At 42.8% G+C, this 21735-nt stretch overlaps 2 protein-coding genes across 3 annotated transcripts; both read right to left on the bottom strand.

Annotated features, from left to right (window-relative positions):
* Positions 1-1617: 1617 nt before the first annotated feature.
* fbxo28 (F-box protein 28) lies at positions 1618-12063 on the bottom strand. Its single transcript, XM_003456675.5, has 5 exons — positions 11567-12063; positions 10530-10639; positions 7181-7319; positions 5024-5219; positions 1618-4732 (listed from the first exon to the last, which is right to left on the bottom strand). The coding sequence occupies exons 1-5, from the start codon at positions 11993-11995 to the stop codon at positions 4230-4232; spliced, it is 1377 nt and encodes a 458-aa protein (XP_003456723.2). The 5' UTR covers positions 11996-12063; the 3' UTR covers positions 1618-4229.
* A 2575-nt stretch (positions 12064-14638) lies between these two features.
* polr1c (RNA polymerase I and III subunit C) lies at positions 14639-20438 on the bottom strand. 2 transcript variants are annotated; one of them, XM_003456660.5, is made up of 9 exons: positions 19811-20438; positions 19450-19521; positions 18736-18843; positions 18433-18565; positions 17740-17871; positions 17483-17635; positions 15987-16136; positions 15771-15887; positions 14639-14963 (listed from the first exon to the last, which is right to left on the bottom strand). In XM_003456660.5, the coding sequence occupies exons 1-9, from the start codon at positions 19880-19882 to the stop codon at positions 14845-14847; spliced, it is 1056 nt and encodes a 351-aa protein (XP_003456708.1). In that variant the 5' UTR covers positions 19883-20438; the 3' UTR covers positions 14639-14844. The 2 variants fall into 2 exon arrangements, with proteins under 2 accessions (XP_003456708.1, XP_019221899.1); XM_019366354.2 differs by lacking the exons at positions 19450-19521; positions 19811-20438 and adding an exon at positions 19273-19428.
* Between the last annotated feature and the right edge of the window lie 1297 nt (positions 20439-21735).

Below are 21735 nucleotides of genomic sequence, written 5' to 3'. Positions count from 1 at the left end.
AATATACTTACACATCTATATTATTGCTAATATATATTGTAATATATCTATATCACGGCTAAGCACTTTCTGGATGGATGCAAACTGCATTTCGTTGCCCTGTACCTGTTGTGAGTACAAGAAAATAATTATTAGAATGTAATGTGTTAAATTTGTTTAGATCACAGTAATAAGGAAGGATTGGTCTGTGTTTTAGTTTGGCTTAGCTGTAGGCTTGAGAGTGTGTGTAATTGTTTAGAGGGAAAGGAATTTATTGACACTGAGGGTCTGCTGTCATAAAAGGAGACAGGAAGCTACAGTTGGGGGTTGCTGATGCTTGTACCTTTAATAAAAACTCATAATTGCCATAACTTAGAAGTAGGCTTGCAGGAGACTCTCCACCTTATCTGTAAATGTAAGACAACAAGAGGCCAATGGCCCAGTGGATGCAGAGTGGGGGTCTCAGTGTTTGTAATATGTTAACTCTGTTTTCTATGTTGTGTAGAGGAATTTGGTTTAACCTGGGTGAGGAGATTACTTTTATGACCTCCAGGAAGTCACGTATACAGAGACACACACAAACAGTGCTTTGACTGTTATGACGCACCCACACCTACATGCACATTCACTCACACTGACATGCACATTCACTCACATGCATAGACATATACACAGGTACGCGTACACAGTCATTCACGTGCACTCACATAGACATACGGGTATGCGCACACACAGGCACTCACGTGGTCGTGCACATAGACACAGACACAGAGTTTGCAGCACATTGTGGGGGGTTTTATGATGGGGTCGCTCCTATAAAGCTGCCTGGAACTAACAAAGAGGTGAAGATTGTTTCAGAGGGACACCGGCCTCGTCTTCCCTTCTAGAAGTGCATGCTTAAATGAAGATGAATAAAGATGAATAAAGATTTTGTAAAAATAACTACTGAGTTCTGGTGCCATCTCTGAAGGCCTGAGGAATAAAAAGAACCGGGGTAAAACTGATTTCCCAACACTGTGCATGTGCAATGACAATAAAGTTGAATTCTATTCTATTCTATTCTATTCTATTCTAAGAAAGCTACACAACATGGGGTGGTTCATTTACAAACACAAGTCTGATTGGTTTACGTACTTATTATATATGCTATACACTACATAAAAATCAAAACTCACGTTTCATGTGACTGAAATGTTTATTTATCTGGGCTAAAGAAAGTAAAGTTATAGGCTGTATTTATATGACAGATGTATACTTACTGCATATTTGAACCATATATAATGCATATTACAGGATGTAACACCTGCATATGTTTAAAAAATGGCTTTGATTTTGATGTAGAGTCTCATTGCCACACTGCAGCGTACCAGCACAACATTCCAGTTAGTTAGTCATCAGAACTGTAGTTTTCTGGTTCCTGTCTCCAGCATGAACACTTCCTGTTTTGGTTTTATTTCTTTCGTGCCAAAGCCATGTATCCACCAAAATAGATAACACAACCAACCACACAAGCAAAGATTGATATCAATTACATTTGTTTTAGTACCGTTTTTCTACCAGACGCAATGAATGTATATGATGAATGAACACTCAAACATTACATCTACAGCTTCATGTTTAGAATCAGAGATACACAAATATGTTAAGCTGATTTTTAATAGGTTTGATTTGTACATCAGTAACAGTAATGTGCGCAACAAGACTGTACAATTAGCCGCAACTCGGCCAACTCAAAACAGTTTTCTTGGCATACGTACATGAAATAATTCACAATCTACACTTTAAAATACATGAAGAATACAGTAAAGTTTTCTAGACTGAGACGCAGTCTCAGATGGAGCCACCAGATTATATCTTCGTGTGCTTTGTTGCCTTGTGTCTTCATAATACACACGTGAGATGCATTTCCAAAATGTCTTTACCAAATGATCGTGCCACGTGTTAGTTCAGGTCATCCAAAGAACAGAAACACTTGGAACAAGGAAAACACAAGTGCAGCCACAAGGCAACAAAACAAGTTTGTACAGAGAAGGAAGCAGGCAGAGTCTAACGTTAATCAGTTCCCACTGCCGCCATCTATTTGTGCAAAAAAGTCCAAAAAAACAGGTTCACTTCCCTCGTCTTTTTCAGGTGGAGGCAGAAGTCTCAGGAAGAGTTTCAAACATGAGGAGAAAACAAAAATCAGCTGGCATTTGGGACAAAGTGAGAAAAACCTGAAAGTTTTAGAAGTGACCTTTGAAATGCAATTTTGTTTTGGGGGGGTTGTCCTTCCTTCTCCCCCCCCCACATGTACTTCTACACTTTTGTGTTTTTCTCTGTGTCCACTGAAGAACGACAAGTCCTAAGCTGGGGAAAAGCCCAGTATGAGCAAGCAGGGAGTCTATATTTGCAATACTGGAGGAGTGTTGACATGATCTGACGGGGACACCCCAGAAATCTTCAAATCACAAATAAAGAAAAACAACTGATCATTGTTTTCATTTGGTTCATTTTGGACCTCAAAAACCGACTAAACCCTTCAGCTCTTCATCAGCAGATGAGGTTGGCCAAATGTTGTATCATGCGAAATGTGGTTGAAAATGTCGGTAAAAGCCAGCAAGTGACACCAGTTTACAATTATTGAGTTAAAGTACTTAATTCAAGGTTGTCTCAGTTTTCAAACTGTTAGCAAAGTGAAAGTAATGGAATATTGTGCAAGCCTGCCAAAGTTAGGCCTTGTGTGTCTCCAGTTCAGGTGAAATCAGACAGACTACACAATTAAACCCCCCCAAGGTAAAACACTGACCTGTACTGAAGTACATATTATGTGTAGTGAATATGCAGAATGTTTGAAGATCACATCAGGCTTCTCACGTTATTCAGAGAACAGATGCAAAACACCAGTTTGCCATCAAGGTCAGTTTTATAGTATTTTTATCCTCAGCACAGCTCATACAGTAATGCATCATATAACAGCCAAATACGGACATGAGGGGCTTCAAACGCACGACTGCTTTCATATTCAGCGCAGCATGGCTCCTGTGCTCACTGCTGCTTCTGTAAAGATCAGGGTGGAAAGACACACAGATGTACATATTCCCCCCAAAGAGCTGATACATGACAGTTTGGCCTTCTCCTCCTTTCAGTCGTCCTTTTAATGAAGATTCAAGAATTTATCAAAATAACCTCATCTGAGCAGCGGCTCTTGAAAAAAAAAAAGAAGAAAAGAAAAGAAAAAGCGAGCTACTAAAAAGAAATAAATCACTGACTATTTCATCGATTCATATTGCACTTAGCCAAACTTAGAAAGAAGCTATTGCAACTGATTTAGACCCCTGTGAAGATCACTGACTACTAACAACATGCAACTGCAGTTAGGCTGTTCCAGGAGCGTCACACTTCCTATTTTCAATTTGATATCCTTTAGTAGTTTATGTTCCCAAAATGGCAAGTACGAACATTTTCTTAACAAACAGGAAATGCATTAAATCACATGTGCAAGGTGACTTCTGTTAACAAGACTCCAAATATAAGGCTGCAAATATAAGCATCTTCATTTGAGAGTACAGTCATTTCAATGAAACCTTTAATAAACAACCTTTTTAGAGGCAAATGGCCAACCACTCACCTATACCCTTATTGATTTAAGTGGTTCAGAAGCCTTGCAAGGACTTGCCAACAAATCCTATGTGCAGAACCAGGACACTGATGAATGGAGCATAAGAAAAAACATTGTGTAGCCAAAGCCTAATGTCTTCTATAGAGTTACATTATCATGCAGGTAGTGATAAATCATCAGCAAGTCACTCGGTCACCCTAGGTCACACTGTAGTCTGACTCAGTCCACTGCCTGAAATGGTACACTACACCACCACATGTGGAGTAATCCACTGCTCAAAGTAGAAACTACAATGCAGACTAGCTGAGAATGGGACCTTTTTAAAGGTGAAACTATAAACTAGTGACGTGTTTACATAGTAATGTATTATGTAGGTGAGTCTTTAACAAAAGGAAAATCAGACATTAACAGTTCTATAACGACAAAACTAACTGTGTGCAAAGTCCTGGATGACATTCAGGGTTCAGTGTTTTGGTTGTGGACAGCAGAGAATTATTCCACACCGCAGCAGGTGGTGTCAGCGCTGTGTGTGAGACAGTATACAGGACGTGTGTTGGTGGAGTGGCTGATGACTCTGGGCACTGGGTTTAAGATGTGATCAGTCAGACCTTAAAAATCAAGAGAACTTGAGCTAAATGACACACTGAGTTTCTCATTTCTTGCTGCGCAGCCGTTTGGATTGTCGTGGAAGGTCTGAGCTTTTTCTGGTGCGTTTTAGCGAAGACCCTACCTCACCCTCTGTCTCCCTGGGTGAGGCCGCAGCCACGCCTGTCAAGACAGCAGCAGATGTGCTGGCAGCAGTGAAAGACACAGCAGAGCTGCTGGACGTGGAGGGGACAGTTGTGTTGGGCCTGGGTCCTCCGATAGCAGCAGCGCTACTCTCCATCAGTTCACGGAGCTTGTGTTCCAGCTCTGCGAGGCGGGCGTTCTGCTCAGCGATCACCTGGCTCTGTTCCTGCAGCTTCTGCTCCTGGTCCTGCAGCTGCTTCTGCTGCTCCAGCTGCTTGACCCGAATTTCCTGCATCTCCCTCCGCAGTACAGTCATCGATGCCCCATTCACTTTCACCTGCTGCTGCACCTTGGTCATCTCAGAGCGGGAAGGTGTGTTCTTAGCCAGCAAGGACATGGTGGTCAAAGAGGTAGATGGACCTGCCACTGAGGGCACAAGACACACATTTGAGTAAAGCGTGTTCCCGAGTTAGCACAGAGTTCAGCCCTTTCAGCATAGGTGACAGAGTGTGAAGCAGTGAGCGTACAGAGCAGTGCAAACGAAGAAGATTAAACAGGACGATGACTTTCTCGTCTCTCACATTTATTGACAACTCTGAGACAAATGGAAAGTCACAAACGCACAATCATTGTGGCTCAAATGTTGCATTTAAAACCTTGGACACGGTGTGCAATAGGGACGCGCAACTATTATTATTTTTGTCACATTTCAATTACCTGGTGCAGAGCCAATGAGGCGACCAGACAGATCGGCTCCCGGCAGTTTCTTCTTCAGAATGGGGACGATCTTCTCATCGAAGTACTCCATGGCCATGGAGGAGATGTCCCTCAACTCCTGCAGAACCTCATGAGCTCGCTGAGGGGCTCGGGTAGAGTTCACGTAGCGCAACACGCGGTAAATCTCGTCTATAACCTGATGGCACACAACAGCACATGATCAGGATACTACAAATAACAGAGAAATAATGAGTGAAACAGGCTTTTAAAAGCTTGGTGCGGCATTCAGGTGTGGGGGTGGGGAGCTGACCTGGTCAGAATTAAAAAAGGCTCTGGTGTGAGCCACTGCTCACAGTTAAAGCATAGTTTTTAAATGGTCACATGTTGAAGTGCAGTGCAGCAACAACAGCACCAATCTGATTAAAGTTTCAACATCAATAACCAAACAAATAGTTTTCCTTTTTAATCATGTTGGTACTGTTGTTGTTGGTTTAGGGCATTTTTGTTGCACTGCAGTTCAACATGTGTGTTAAGGCCCCGGCCATATTCTCAGTGTGTGTATGTGTGTTCTGTGCCTTTAAGAGTCTCTGCAGGTCCTCCACCTGATTGGAGGAGCTGTATCGGGCCGGCTTTGACCTGGCAGCTGCTGACTGATACCCACTATCAACTGGGCATTTCAAAAACCCCGTCTCCAGCAGTTGTTCCCCTGGTAGTAACTGGCAGCAGCAGCAGACCTGTCCTCGGCCTCCAAACTCGCATTTCTCCACAGCTCATGCTAGCAACAGCAGCTTCCTGGGACTGCGAGGGATTTATATTAGTGGCTGCTGGAAATACTGTTGACAGTGCAGCTGCTAACAGGTCGGATCCATTGCTGGTTTCTTTTTCTCTCTCAGCTTTTCAGCTCCACATTTTTCTTTTTTGTTTGTCCGTCTAGATCAACCACTTCTTTCACACTAAACTCTGTTCTGTGGGGAGCACACAGGAAAGGAGGGGGAGATGCTGGTTGTGTTGAGAGGTTTGACTGTCAGTGTCAGTGTCAGCAATAGAAATGAACCTGTGGACTGCCATCAGTGCTTGTAGGGCTGGTTAGTCATGTGACAGCTGACTGTCTCAGCCCTGGTAGTTACTTGATCAAACCTTGTCCTACACCCTCCTGATGATGAGCCAACTGCAGACTGATTTCCACAAACCTTAACAGGACAACTCAATCAGACTGAACAAACTAATGAGGAAGGCTGAGTCTGTTGCTGGCATGAAGCTCGTCACCCTACAGGAGGTGATCAGGGACAGAATGCGGGCAAGACTGCTGGTAATCATGGACAATGACTCCACCCCCTCCATAACACCCTGGACAGCAACAGGGTTCCTTCAACCTGGCTGTCTGAGGAACGTTACAGGAGCTCGTTCCTTCCTTCTGCTGTCAGACTCTTTAATTCATCCACGTGGGTCAGGTCCACACATGCGGAACAGAAATAATCACACCTCACTGCACCTCGTCACTTCTGTATACCACGATAAATACTTGCACACATACTTGTCCTTTTACATTTATATGTATATTCATATTTATACCTATATCGCTATATTTATCTATTTATCTATAAGTATCTCTGTTTCGACACTCATTTTATATGAGTGCTTGTGTCCGGCAGCCTCGCCTCTGTCAGTGCGCCCCAGGGTGGCTGTGGTTACAATGTAGCTTGCCATCACCAGTGTGTGAATGGGTGGATGACTGGATATGTAAAGCGCTTTGGTGTCCTTAGGGACTATTAAAGGCGCTATATAAATACAGGCCATTTACCATTTACCATTTGATGTTTGTTGTATATTTACTGCTTATTTTCCTCTGGCATTCATGAAGTTTCTCTGATTCTGATAAGACTACAAACTCAAGCCTGAAGCAGCCTGAGGTGTAAAAGCACAAAGGCCATATTCAACATCTGAATTTGACTAAAACTTGCTTTTATTGCTTTGGACTCATCTTGTTTACCATCCTGCATGTAGCGCCAGACCCAGGAACAAATTATGGCATGTCACGGCAAACACCAAAGCATGGATTAGTTTCACTTTAATGAGCTTTTGAAATGAGAACTTTTCACTTCTGTCTTGAAAACTACTGATGCTGCAGAGTTGTTTGCCAGTAGCAGCTACACCAACCTTTCCAGGGATGAAGCAACACAGGTTGGAGTCCACATATTTCATGAAGGTCATGTTGAGTAGTGAAAGGCGGGTCTCCACAGCAGCCAGGATGTCAGCGTGACGGGCCAGGGAGTGGTTTCTCCTCTCTGACTCTCTCCTGGAAGACAATGGAAACATGAAGAGAAGAATATTTATTACTATGTATTATCATTTATATGATCACATCATTAAGAAAATTCAAAGCTTGGAGGGGAAAATTTAATCAAAAGATTTACTGTTCAAAGACTCATTTGATTTATGTTAGAAGAAAAAGGATGAGAAATAGAGCCTGTAACAGCCACAGGAGCTGATGCACTCACAGTCAGCACAGCACAAAGCCCGTGACGACGTCAAGAAACTATTGTAGGTTTGACTAAGAAACAACAACAAACCCCAAAAGAACACAGTGACTGAAAGATGGAAGTTATGTTTCCAATTAGGCCTGATTATATATGTATTTGTAGGAGTTTTTCTTTTTCAGAGGGCAAAATATTGGGAGGACAATATTGAAGTGAATGACACAAACATAATTTACTGAGGTTTGGGGCACTGAATTTACTGCCCAAGATTTAAAGCTGAAAAGTTGTGGTTGTGAATACTAGACAAAGTGTTTAGGCAGAGAATAAAGTGCTTTCAGTGTTTTAAGTGTGTGTGTTTCACAGGTATAAAGTGATTTTTGGTTGGGCAGATGATCCACTGAGGCGACGCCCAAAAGAAGCCAAAAACCAAACCAAAAAAGGAGGATGACGAGGAGACAAGATTATAGTAAAAGTTTAAATTGGACACACACACAGACGCACACGGACAGAAGATAGATACATACATATTGTGGACACAATACAACATCCTCACATATGCTGTAAGAGTCTCATTCTTTGTGGCACTCCTTGTTCACACAAAACCCGAGCAGAGGGGATCAGAGACTCTGCCCTGCTTTTACTTTGTCTTGTAACTATTACAGCTGAAGCCACCAGGCCTGAGCGCTCAGCCCAACACCATGACCTTCACACAAAGGTCACATGGTCAGATAAATAGGGCTGGAATTAAAACGCTGGTGTCCTGGCAGCCACCAGTAGAAATGTGAAAATCCTTGATGATTTTCAGAAAACTTGACCTCTGACCTTGACCTTGAGGTTAAGGTCAGCAGGATTTATCCAAATCCAAATCCAATTTATTTATATAGCACATTTAAAAACAAAAGGTTTGCCCAAAGTGCTGTACAAAAACACAGTGTAAGACACAAGATAAAACCACTGACACTTACATAAAACATAATAAAACACATAAACTATCAATGTCAACACAACATATACAAATATCAACTCACGCCAGTCTGAACGCTATCGAAAAAAGGTGTGTTTTCAAAAGCGTTTTAAAAACAGGAAACGAAGATGCCCGTCTAATATTTAAAGGCAGCGTATTCCAAAGTTTTGGGGCCATAACCGAAAAGGCTCGCTCTCCTCTGCATTTGAGCCTTGATTTTGGGACAATCAACAGCAGCTGGTCAGCTGATCTGAGGGTCCGTGAAGGAATATAAGGCTGAAGTAACTCGGAAAGGTATGGGGGAGCAAGACCATTAAGGCATTTATAAACTAGTGTTAGGACTTTGAAATTAATTCGCTGATGAACAGGAAGCCAGTGAAGAGAAGACAGGATAGGTGTTACATGATCATGCTTGTGGGTACCAGTTAAGAGGCGGGCAGCAGCATTTTGAACGAGCTGAAGATGAGCAAGAGACCCTTGGCTGACTCCAACATAAAGTGCATTGCAATAGTCAAGCCGTGTTGAAATAAAGGCATGTATTACCTTCTCCATGTCACGTCTTTAAACTCATCCAAGATTTTTAACCTATGGTTTGAAATTTGAAATACTATGTCGCCTCATTCTTGAGTTGTTGCATTCACAAACTTGGGTGCCCACGCTGCCTGTTCATCTGGCTGGGTAATAGCAAAACCCCATCAGCCTTTTACAGCTGACGGGTAATAAAAGAGGCTGTGAAAGTACAGACGGTGTAAAGCACGTATTTCTCTTCTTCGGGCAACTTATCTCAAAATAGTATCACATGATTGACAATTAGTGATGGGAACTGATAACAATTCCATTATCCATATCACTTACTGATTCTCACTGTCTTTGCTTTAAGAGTCGCCACCATTGCTAAGCAGCATGTTTGTGCAAATTAATTGCATGTTGTGTAGTCAAATGTGTGCACATCCTGGAGGTATTTCCCCTCTTTGTGTTGGGGTTGTTATTCAAACAGAGTAATGCATTACACACGTCAAACAGAACACTTTTCCTGAGTAATGCATTAAATTGCCCAAATACTCCTAGTAGAAAGTAATTTGTTACACTGTCTCATAATTGCCATTTAACAGTATAAACCTGAGGCTACAGTCCCACACACACCAGCACAAATCCCTAATGAGGACACACAAATGATCCTTCTCTTAACATTTAGGTATGAACACAAAGCAGACAGCACAAAGAGACTTTAAAGCGATCCTCGTGGTGATTCTACTTTAGAAATATGAACCAGTATAAATGGAGACTGAAGCCTGACTGATTATCAAGCTTCTTCAGACGGGTTGGTATTCAGTCAGTTTTCACATCACTCTGGGTTCTTGGCTAGCTTAGAATTAGCATGCTATCTGTGCATGTGCTTGGAAAGAGCTGCAGTTGTGTTAGCAGCATAATGCAGCTGTTTCTATCCTGGATGCAGTTTGGACGTTACCATCATGCTCTCATCGTTGATGGGAATCAAAAATTTAAATCCCATCCCTACTGACAGGGTTACATTCATGAGGATACCATGAGAACACGATCTTTTTGTTAAGGATGTTTTATTTGGTTTTGTTTCCCAATGTCCTAACTCACCAGCCTGTACCTGTATTTTTGTTTCCCTCCTCTGCATTTAAATACAATGCTTTCATTTAGTACAAGGTACGTGTGAATTTTATATCCCAGCTTATGAAGAATTTGGAAAAAAATACTTACAAAGAAACTGATCCCCGACTCCTCTAATCTGCACACTTAAGTGCCCATGGGCAAATTATTGAACCATAAAATGCCCCAGCTGCACACGTGTGAGAGTGACACATGCCTAAGTGTATAGAATAAGTGCTATAAGAATGGGTGAAAGGGTGACAATATTATGACCAAAAAGACTATAAAGGCTCTACATAAGTGCCAGCCAATTCATTCAGATCAAGGTAAAAGTATAAAGTCATTTCCAAGCTTCTTAAAGTTGACCAAATAATTAAATAAAGGAGAGTTCCTGCAGAAAACCAGAGTGCAGTGAGAGTGGAATAACTTGTGATGTGATACTGACCTGGGCAGCTGGGCTTTGACTTGCCTCTGGCACAGGCTGTGGTAACGCTCCACCTTCAGGAATCCCTGATTCAGGACACGCTGGCAAATCATGTCCATACGCTTGCATACCTGAAGACAGATCAGAGAGCACAGGTGGACAGCTAATCTGATGAGTATGTAGCAATTCAGAGTTTCGAGTCATTTGCCTACATGGGCTTTTTAACACAGTGCTTTGGATAAAGTGGAGGGCTTCCAGTCTCTACATTCACAGTTTTAAGAGCTGATACATTGGCTCTGATCATTAAATATCAACAGTCATCTGACACTGACCTGATAGTTATCTGCTGATACAGCTGCACCGCTCATACTGATAAGTAAGGTAAGGTATGACACAGTCCAGTATTGTGGTATGACAGAGTAAAGCTAAAAAAAAAAACCCTCATTGCACATCTTGTTTACAGTATTTTGCATTGAGAGGAGAGTGTTTACTAGCTATGAATATCTCAGCAGGAAAACGGTTCCAGTCACAACATTAAGTTCATCTGCAAATGTCAGTGAAAACACGGGTAGTGCACAGCAGTCTTATTACCTCACTTAGCCAGTGAGCCATGAACTCTTCAGCAAATGCAAACTAACATATGACAGAGACTGAATCAGACAATTCTGCACAGCAGGAAAGGAACAAAGCCTCCAGGCTGTGTGCCGAGCAGACAGAAATGGAGCTGCCAGGCTTTTACTAACCTCACAGAGTTACATAAGGACAGAGGACAGCCATGAGCCCGGCACTGACTGCAAACAACTCCGTGACCAACACTCATCTGCACCCTGACAGTTCTGTGATTGTGATAGTGTTGTGTCGTGCATCCCAGCCCTGCGCATCTCGGCTGTCTTGCTAATTCGATGAGCACAATGCGGGCCATGGCTGCAAACAGACGGCTCCAGACGGGAGCACAGACGTGAAACAGCCTGATGTCTGCGCTGCCTTTACACGAGTGCTACCCAAACAGGATTCGGAGCCCTGGCTAGCATTAGCTTTGCTGCTGTTTTTGTTCTCACCGAGCGCAGCAGGCTGATCTCATCGTAGGACAGGAAGTTGAGGATGGTCTCGATGGCCACGATGGGCAGGCCCAGCAGAGGGTTGTTCTGGTGCTGCTGGTCCGATGGAGGGGGTGTATGTCTTAGTGACACGACATCTGAGTCCAAGGACCCAACACATCCATCAACTCTTTCTACCACGGCCGCCATCTTGCCTTGATACAGACGAGCCGGAAATGACGTTTCAATAGGAAGCTCGTGCCATTTTTTCTTTAAAGATGGAAAAACTGACTCAACAGTTAACAGCCAGCCGCACAGTGCGGTCCACAGTCGTTTGAAACCACCATGAGCTGCAGCTGTCACACATACATGTATTAAATGCTGATGTGATCCTGTGTGATGAACAGCAGCGGCACGTTGTTCAGCAGGTTTAGAAGAAACGCCTGTCATCAGAAAGTTAGTGCAGGTGAGCCAGGGCCCACACCCCACAGTGTTTGTTCTGTGGTGGTCACCGGTTTCAGAGTGGGATGGGGGATGCAGTTTCACCAGGTGCGCCTAAATAGCCACTGCCAGGGCTGGACTGGGACAAAAAACCGGCCCAGGCATTTTGACTAGAGACCGGCCCCCCAGGTATGATAGGAAAAGCCACGAAGCCTTTGAATGAAAACAAACGCTGTTGTTACAGTGATGTACACTGTGTTGCTGGTATATATGTATGATTTCTCTACATTGTACATCAGATGACCACTTTGGTTGTAAGATTCAGATAATTATTTATTAAAAACTAGATATTTTAAATGAGAATGAGAAAGAAAAGTATTTCTTTGTGCCCCCCCTTTCCCTGTTAATGCCCTACCTGGCCCCCTAGCAAACTATAACTAGTTTGCAATATTAAGGTGTACATTACTAACTATAAACTATTACAGGTTAAGGGTAATTACAGTTTGACAATAGTCAGTGATTCAGTAGCCTGATGGCCTGTGGATAGAACCTGTTTTTAAGTCTGGTTGTCCTAGCTTTCACACTCCTGTAGCGTCTGCCAGATGATAGGAGTGTGAACAGTGTGTGCTGTGGGTGGGTGCTGTCCTTGATGATATTGTTTGCCCTTTTCCTGACCTGAATGTTGTGGTGTAGTGGTGGGAGGGGTACTCCACAGATGATTTGTGCCATTTTTGATGACACACTGGAGACCCTTCCTGTCCTGAGTTCCCGTAGCACACTATGATGGAGTTGCTGAGAAGTTTGGAGGTAAATCTAAATTTTCTCAGCTTCCCTAGGAAGAAGAGTCGTTGTTGAGCCTTCTTGATGATCTGCCGTGTGTTATGGGTCCAGGTGAGATCCTCGCTGATGAGGGTGCCAAGGAATTTGAACGTCTTCACCCTAACCCTAACCCTCTCCACCTGAGTCCCGTTGATGCATAATGGGGCATCCTGGTCTGTCCTCATTCTTCGGTCAGTAATCATCTCCTTAGTCTTCTTAGCATTTAAGGAGAGATTATTTTCCAGGCACCAGCTGAGCCAGCCCTGTAGACAGTCTCCTCCTCAGCAGAAATCAGCCTGACGATGGTTGTGTCATTTAATGATGGAGGTGTTGCTTTGAGAGGGGACACAGTCAAAGGTGAAGAGGGTGTACAGGAGTGGACTGAGCACACAGCTTTGGGGAGTCCCTGTGCTCACTATCTTTGTACCTGATGTCCTGGTACCAACTCTGACTGCCTGGAGTCTGCCTGTGAGGAATCCAGGACCCAGTGACAGACATCAGCTCGCCGGGCAAATGCCTGATATACCCGATGGCCAGTCCAGCTGTGCAAAGTATCCACAACTTTTGGACAGTAGTAGTCTTCTCTCACCCCAACCGGTCGCAGCCCCCGCCCCTCCCTGAGCCTGGAGGTTTCTTCCTGTTAAAAGGGAGTTTTTCCTTCCCACTGTCGCCAAAGTGCTTGCTCATAGGGGGTCATATGATTGGTGGGTTTTTCTCTGTATATATTATTGTAGGATCTACTGTACAATACAAAGCGCCTTGAGGCGACCGTTGTTGTGATTTGGTGCTACATAAATAAAATTGAATTGAATAGCGCATACAGTTGGGTCAATGGTATATTTTTCATAGCTCTTCCAGTGCAGACCATAATGGTGAATTTGAAATTACACTGTCAAGACGGGACAGAAGTGCACACTTTTAGACTCAAATGGCTCAACAGAAGTTCTGTAACTGTTTATGAGTTACATTTTATACAGTCACTCATTATCACAAGCTCAAAAGTAACTGGAAAAACTAATACAATTTTAAATGTAAGGAAAGGTTTTTGTAATCAATGACTGCCTGAAGTCTAGAAAAATATCCCATGTCTTTGCCTTAAGAAAGTCTTTGGTTCGGTTTGCTTTGGGTCGCTATCCATGTAAATCTCTGTCAGTTTGGTAGCATTTGACTGAATCAGAGCACATAGTTTTGTGTTTTTCACAATACGTCCTGATACTTCCATCAGTCACACACGATCAATAAGCACTACTGACTTCATCCCACTGTCAACCATACGTACCTATGCCATTACACTGCCTCCATCATATTTACATGGGGTGTCCAATCAAGACTTGCTTCTCTCCTCCGTCTCTCTTTTCCCAGCTTAATCTGTCCAAACATTCTTTACCAGGAATGTTTACACATTTCCTGGTAGAGTCTGATCTGGGATTATCCTTCTAGAAAATAAACAGTAATTTGCATCTTGTCTCTTGATTGCAGATTTTGATGATGATAAATATACCTCCTTTTACTTTACTAAGTACATTCAGTTCTGTGGTCTTCTGGACCTGTTGGCAGTGAGTTCCTTTTTTAACAATGAGTTTGGCATTCTTGCAGTTTTTTCTCTCTTACTGAAAAGCTAGAAAACAAAATAGACCTTATGGTGGTCTCCTTCATTTGTACTGAAATCTCTTTGGATCTCATATTGTCAGTCAACTGTCCAATCTGCTTTTGAGCCTCTAAAGATGGAGAACTGTGGATAAAAATAGCTGTAATTCCTAAACAGTTAATGGTATTTTATTTAGAAAAGGAAAAAAAGTGGAAAGTACTCTGAACATCAATAACATTAAGATGTTTGTCTTCAATTCAACATTCGTTTAATGAAAAGTATACAAAATACCAGACAAAGCTGTATATACATACTCAGATGATACCAACAAAACACCTGCACTTTGAAATGTCTATGTAGCCTTTATCAGTATAGAATATTTGTACACAGTCATTCCACTGACAGCATAGTAAGAACCATCCGAGGTCTGACGGGCTGCTCAGTCATCCTTTCATTCCATAATAGTCGAGTCCAGTTCATTGAGAAACCTCTGACATTTAGCCATGAGGACCTTAATCGCCTCTGTGACTAAGACGTCTGGAGGCAGGATCCCGGTGGATTCCACTGTAACTGTAAAAGAAAACACATCCATGGGCTAAAACAGTGTAAAGACAGTGATGCACGTATTCAAACAAAGTCTGAGCAAGTGTAGAAATTAGTGCCGTCAGCGTTAATCTCGTTAAAATGGCGTTAACGCCATAACACATTAACGCGGCAAATCTCCGTTAGCGAGTTAGTGCCTGTGCGTGGGGCTGCATGGGGCTAAACCATTAACAAGCTAACTGCGCTAACGCATTGATGCCGTGCAGCCCCACAGGGTCCTGAGTTTTCAGAAAACTTGACCTCTGACCCCTGGCTTTAAGGTTGAGGTCACTGAGATTTGAACTCGTCCGAGGGTTTTAGTAGATGCAGCTATGGAATCAATTTCACAATTCTAGGTGACTTCCTTCTTGAGTGATGCAATCACAAACTTAGGTGTCCACGTCGCCCAGTAGGGTGACGACAACAACCCATCAGCTTATTATGGCCGAGGGGTAAACACCGAAAAGAACACTGACTAATAATCAGTACAGATATATTTTAGCATACAAGTGAATGTGCATCTGTCCAACACTAAGACTCATTATCATTTATCATTTCAGTATGGATTGACCCCTTGAATAAAGCAGGAGTGGTTTCACAGCATATAGACTTCAGATTCTTTGAATGCCACGTGTCTCTCTCAAACTGGCTCTGTTACAGACGGTGTGTGGATTAAACAAAGAGACAGGGCACTGATTCGTGATTTTAGGAGGTGCTAGGCCACTTTAAAAGGAATATTTGCATTTTCATCAGTGAGTTTGCATGGTGTCTTATAGCAGCTACACATGAACGTACAGATGAAATGGTCTCGCACTCGTCCAAGCTTCACCACATTCTTCAGGTCACTGTGTCGGAGGACTTCCCGGCTGCACGTATCCAGGCGACTGTTCACAACTTTGGCAACCTTTGTCCCTTAAATACAAAAAAAATGTGATAACATTCACGGCATCAGGTGACTGATTGCAGGTTAATACAATGTAACTTGCTGAATTTAAGTGAAGCCACGCTTACCGTTAATATCTTCCAGGTCTATAACTCCTCGTGAGAAGCACTGTTTTAATCGCTCCGCCTTCTCTCCCTCCACCACCTCCAGGAGCGTGATCTCTGGGAGGAGGCGGTAACTGGCTGTGGCCACTGGGGAGAACTTGGCATGGTCCTTGCCTAAACAAACAACAGAGAACACACTTTATCATTAGGCAGCAGAAAATACTGTTTTTACAAACTATCCCATTATTTGGACTGATAACATCCAAGTAGTATGTAAACTGCTGCATTTCCCACTGTGCACATTCAGGCAAATTCACTTCAGCACATCCTGAAAACATTCCACCCTCAGCTTGAGATGTTTTAGTAGTGCACCAGCCACAAACCTAGGGTCATCTGTTAACTCACATTTCATCTTGTCATTGAACTCCCTGCAGCCAGAACGTGATATTATGGAACAAGTCAGCCACTACTGTGCGCCACCATTTGGTGCACACACCTATCTAAAGCACAAAGCTCTACAAACACGCACGCACGCACGCACGCACGCACGCACGCACGCACGCACGCACGCACGCACACACACACACACACACACACACACACACATACATATATATCCCACTGAAAATCTCAAAACTATGAGAATTATAAAGTAAACAAAACGTGAAATAACTAAAAACATATTTCATGTTTAGGTTCTTCAAAACAGTCACCCTTTGCTCTGATTACTGCTTGTCACACTCTTGCATTCCCTGAAATGTTTGTCTCGTTCTGAAGGAGTTCCCAGAGATGCTGAGACTTGTTGGTCCTTTTGTCTTCACTCTGCGCTCCATCTCTTCCCAAACCATCTCCATTGGGTTTTGGTCAGGAATTCAGGAACCAGGCCTCCAGCTGTTTGTGTCCATGTCCGCAGTCAAGTGTAATCCAGGCATTATAGCCAGTTCAGTTTGCCAATTAATGCATGCACATACGTATCTTTGGACTGTGGGAGGGAGCCAGTGTATATTGAGAACCCACACACACAGGAGCATGCAGACTCAGGACGGAAAGCCCCTGGCCGACCAGTGGATTCAAACCCAGGAGTTTCAAAACCTAATGGGACCAGGTGTATCCCAAACCAATAAAGTGTGACATGGAAGCACTTCAGCATACAAAATGTTGTTAGATGGTTTAAAACACAATTGTATAATGCTGTTTCTTGTGCCACATGTGACACATATATCCCAATGGTTTGTGTCTGACTGAGAAATTTCTTAATAGTTTGATGAACATTAAGAAATTTATAGTTACATGTCAGAAAGTACATGTTTCATATTAGCTGACTTATTGCAGTAAATTTTTAAAAACAGTAAAAGTAATTTAATGTAATGTAACAATGTATTATGAGCATCTCTGTCCAGCCAATAGAAATAATACATTGTTATTATAATATAAATAATGATGCTCCTGTTTCTGTTCGCCTGTTTAGTGTCTATATCTTCAGCACTGCAGCCACTCACCGAGACAGAAATAAAGCTTACCAATGCCTTTGACACAGTGCATGACAATGTCCAGCTCTTGTCCCGGTCGTAGTTGAGCTATCAGAATGTCATCATGCACAGGCCCAATACAGCAGTCTGCAAACACATCTGCCTGGTTCCCAATGGGGACCCACTTTATGTCCTTGGAATAAACTATGAGCAGACAAAAGTGGACAGAGCAGATATCTGCAATTAGACAGGAATACTTTTTTTTACTAAGATATCTGCATCATTTTGTGACACCTAAAAATACCCACCCATGTGGTTCAAGTACAGCTCTCGTGGGTCTGATGAGTCTTTGCTTGCTCTGGGATTCCTGCTGCACTTTATCTTCAGCTGCAGTTGAATTGTGTCTATTTCTGAACCCTCTTCCTCTGCAGACTCCTCCCCTAAAAAAAACAAAGCAGCATTTTACACATGTTGCTTAACATGCTGCACATCATCACTGTTAGATCAAGTGCAGAAAACACTGGAAGCTTTGCAGCTCATGAAATTATAAAAGTGATTATTTAGTTTTTCACCCACAGCACAAACCTGCGGACAGACGACTGACTCCACATTCACGTGGAGTCACATGTTTGTTCCCTACTAAGCACAGCTACAGGACGAGCTGTGTTCTAAAGGGCAAAAAAGTACTAATGCTCATAACGCCTGACGAGGTAACTAGAACATGGCATAAGTAGGAAGCAGGCATGACCTCTCCATCTTTGGGTCGTATCTGTTTCAGATGCTCAGTAAAACTGAGGTCAGGCTCACTGTCAAGTTTCTCGTGTCTTTCTGTAGAGTTTCTGCAGCACAGCAGGGAAACTGTCTTTATTCTTAGAATTATGACTAAGCAAGATGTTATCTAAACTGGCACTTTGTCACATGACAAGAAGATGACACAGAGAGATAAAATGAGCATTGGTGTCAACTGCCTTATGGGTGAGTGGTTCAATATGATGTTTTACCAGTGTTTCTGTACTCAAACAGACGAGGGTCAGCTTTGATGGGGATGAGGCCTAATCTGTGGGCCAGGACTTCATCTTGGACAATGGAGGTATTACTATAGATGAACACCTTTTCCATAGCCATAGTAGGCACCTAAAAAAAACAAAAATAATTAACAGCTTTCAAAATATATTTGTATAAAACGAATAAACTAAATGCCTAAATTCACAAAATGTACACGTTCTTCATGAACGAAAGTCCCTCACATACCGAAAGTTCAAGAGCAGGTCTGAAACCGTAGCAACACAACAAAACAAGCTCACCTCTGCCAGTAAGATCCTTCTGAAAGCATTGGCAATGGCTGCATCAATCCCCACCATGTCAAACTCCATACTGTTTTCATCCAGATGCACGACATCGATTCTGAAGTTCTGCAAAGAAACAGGAGAGTTCCATTTCTATTTACAATCACACACATTTGTTAAAAGCACAAGCGAAGCATTGGTCTTTTATTCAGCACATTAGTCACTCTAGTCTGTACACATCTTTGTCCAAATACATATTCAATACTTTTTACTGGTGGACAGACAAATGTAAGGAAAAGGCTGGTGACTAACGTAACCCTAACAGTTCTGCTGGCCTCGAATCAGGTCAAGAGTGATGCTTAGAGTATTTATGACCATGTGGTGTGTTAAAATCAGTACTTTAGTTAAATCCTTTAAATGAATACTGAACGTCTGCACTTCAGTCACATCTTGATTACTTGATTAAAAATGAAATGTGGTGGTATGCATGGGTGAAATTACAAATCTGTTGCTGTGCAAACATTTATACACATTTTAGACAATTATGGACCAAACCGTCCAGTAAGAAGAGCAGATCCCTGTAAAGACTCCAAATAAGCCGGATCAGCATCCCAATAAAGGCTTGTGCATCATTCCCAATAGCGCACAAAAGTCATGTGAGATTTACAGAAGAAAACTGATGACATTCGTCCTCCCAGCGTTTACAGGCCCACCGCAGTGACAACGTTTTACCTTTTGAAATTTCTCCACGTTCCAAGTGTCGTCATATCCGGGGTAGTTTCCTGGGAAATCCGTAGTATGAACCTAAGAGCAACAGATAAATAGTGGCTAAAAGAAATAAAAGACAACAACAGCACACAGGTCCACAAGTATGATCCGGCAGGTGATACTACAAGTGAATAAGCAACGCAGAAACACATTATACTTTCAGCTCCATGAATGATTGCTGTATATTATAATAGGTGCTCATTAAGTAATATTAATGCAGTCCGTGTCAAACACGCGTATCAGTTAAAGCGTGTCAGTCAGAGCCTCACTACCCCACAGAGGACATACTGTGCCTCTCCAAATCCACGATCACAGCCGCACTTACATTCGTCACACCAAATTCTCCCAATATTACTCGATTCCGAATTTCTTCCACGTTCTTCATGCTGGCTGCCATTTTGCCGAGTGGGCGGGGAGTGTTTGGCTCCGCCCACACCTCCTTTACGGTACAGTTGTGGTTCTCTGCTCTCCATCAGCAGCTGTATGAATCAGGGGGTTTCTCTTATACGCACGCGGAGAAATTTGGCTCAAAATACAGTAGACATGATCAAAATTGCAGCATCGGGTATTTTTCACAGTATGCTCATACTGCACAGTGTTCGTGGACTTTGCGCCAGTAAAAACTGCAGTCTTTCGTCAGTAGCACTCGGAGGCACTGTGTGGTTATCGGTTATCAATAAGCAGCTCTTTGTGGCTGGTATGGTGGTGATAGACGCAAAGGCCAACATCAAGCACTCAGCCTACGAAAAAGAACTCGGTGGGATAAACTGTGCATTGAGTAAAAGTCACTCGTTTAAAATGATCTGGTTTCAAGTTGTGATTTTCGCTAATTTCAGCGTTTTGGGGGGCAGGGGCCGATAGGCGATAACGTTTCTAAAGGGCCCACGAGTGACAGGGGCCTAGCAGAACAGTCAAGTAGTTTCTTTTGTTTTTCAAAAACCTGTCACCGTAAAATAATGTTTGTTTCACAAGGTACTTATAAACAGTGTTGGGGAGTAACGGAATACATGTACCGCCGTTACGTATTTAGAATACAAAATATGAGTAACTGTATTCCGTTACAGTTACCGTTTAAAAAGGTGGTATTCAGAATACAGTTACTTTGTTGAAATAAATGGATTACACGGCGGTACTTCCCTGTTTCATATTCTCGCGGGTCAGGATTGTTTGGGTTTGTTTGACAGCTACGTAATGTTGTTCCAGGCGGCAGCGTTACGGTTGCCATGGTTACAGGGTGACGCGCTCTCTCTCTGCGTGTTTCCTGGGTGAGAGAGCGCTTTTTTGTTGTTGTTGTTGTGCTAAGCTAAAAGGCAGAATGCTACAGGCATGGCCCTAAAGAATGTAGCCTCATGGGCAGTGTAGTCCGTGCTGCAGGGAGAATGGACTGCCATACACGTTATGTGTCTGTGAGCGAGGGAGGGAGAGAAAGGAAAAGTCCGAGCTGTCACGGAGCAAAAACGGGAGCTGGAAGCATGTAAATATAATAATAACCACTGCAGCCAAGAAGAGTGCCTGACGAGCCCATTTGTAAGTAAGCTATTAAGACTCGACTGTACACTGTGTTCGTGTTTTCCTCCGGAAAAAATAAGTTCCGTTGGAGCCTTTCAACTCCTCTCTCTGTCTCTGGCAAGCAAAGTTGACCCAGACAACAAAGTAAAGCTAGTTTTCGGCTACCAGCCCGACACGGAACCCGACGTATTAGCCCGAGGTCCCTTTACTACTGTTCGGAGCCGCGGACCTTCAGTAACAGTAATAAATCACAGCAATAGTACATTCACGTAGTTGTAAACAGCACGATAATATATTAAGTAATCCAAAGTATTCAGAATACGTTACTCTCATTGAGTAACGTAACGGAATACGTTACGGAATACATTTTGGGGCATGTATTCAGTATTCTGTAATGGAATACATTTTAAAAGTAACCTTCCCAACACTGCTTATAAACGTGTTTGTTTCCTAGCATTAGTCTTGTTTTTGGCAACAAAGGATAAAATCCAGCCAGGCTCTGGCCTCGTCTCCCCCATCCTTATTTCATGATTTGGTTTGGTCCAGGTGCACAAGCTCCTAGCTGACGCTGAAGGGGATGGTTGTTTTTGTTAATTTATTCAACATGTGATTGGTGCAGGCAGACACTTTGTAAATAAATATTCTAAAAATCACTTCATCTGACGACCTGCTGCCAGGACAAACAGATCAGACTTGTGGCTCAGCTGTCCGGCTCTCCTTATAGTCCTGATACTGAAACAG

Source organism: Oreochromis niloticus, linkage group LG13 (genome assembly GCF_001858045.2).
Source record: "Oreochromis niloticus isolate F11D_XX linkage group LG13, O_niloticus_UMD_NMBU, whole genome shotgun sequence".
NCBI lineage: Eukaryota > Metazoa > Chordata > Actinopteri > Cichliformes > Cichlidae > Oreochromis > Oreochromis niloticus.
Note: the sequence above shows the minus strand (reverse complement) of the source record. Positions and strands in the feature narration are given on the sequence as shown.

Excerpts from the sequence above, each read along its gene's own strand:
- fbxo28 (XM_003456675.5), bottom strand. The coding sequence starts at position 11,995 with ATGACAGGCGTTTCTTCTAAACCTGCTGAACAACGTGCCGCTGCTGTT. Across the intron at positions 7,320-10,529 it reads GTCAAAGCCCAGCTGCCCAG|GAGAGAGTCAGAGAGGAGAA; the intron begins GTCAGTATCACA and ends ATTGTCTTCCAG. Across the intron at positions 4,733-5,023 it reads CCTCATTGGCTCTGCACCAG|TGGCAGGTCCATCTACCTCT; the intron begins GTAATTGAAATG and ends TTGTGCCCTCAG.
- polr1c (XM_003456660.5), bottom strand. The coding sequence starts at position 19,882 with ATGGCAGCCAGCATGAAGAACGTGGAAGAAATTCGGAATCGAGTAATA. Across the intron at positions 17,636-17,739 it reads GCTGTACTTGAACCACATGG|TTTATTCCAAGGACATAAAG; the intron begins GTGGGTATTTTT and ends GTCTGCTCATAG. Across the intron at positions 14,964-15,770 it reads AGTGCGAGACCATTTCATCT|TTACAGTGGAATCCACCGGG; the intron begins GTACGTTCATGT and ends TTTCTTTTACAG.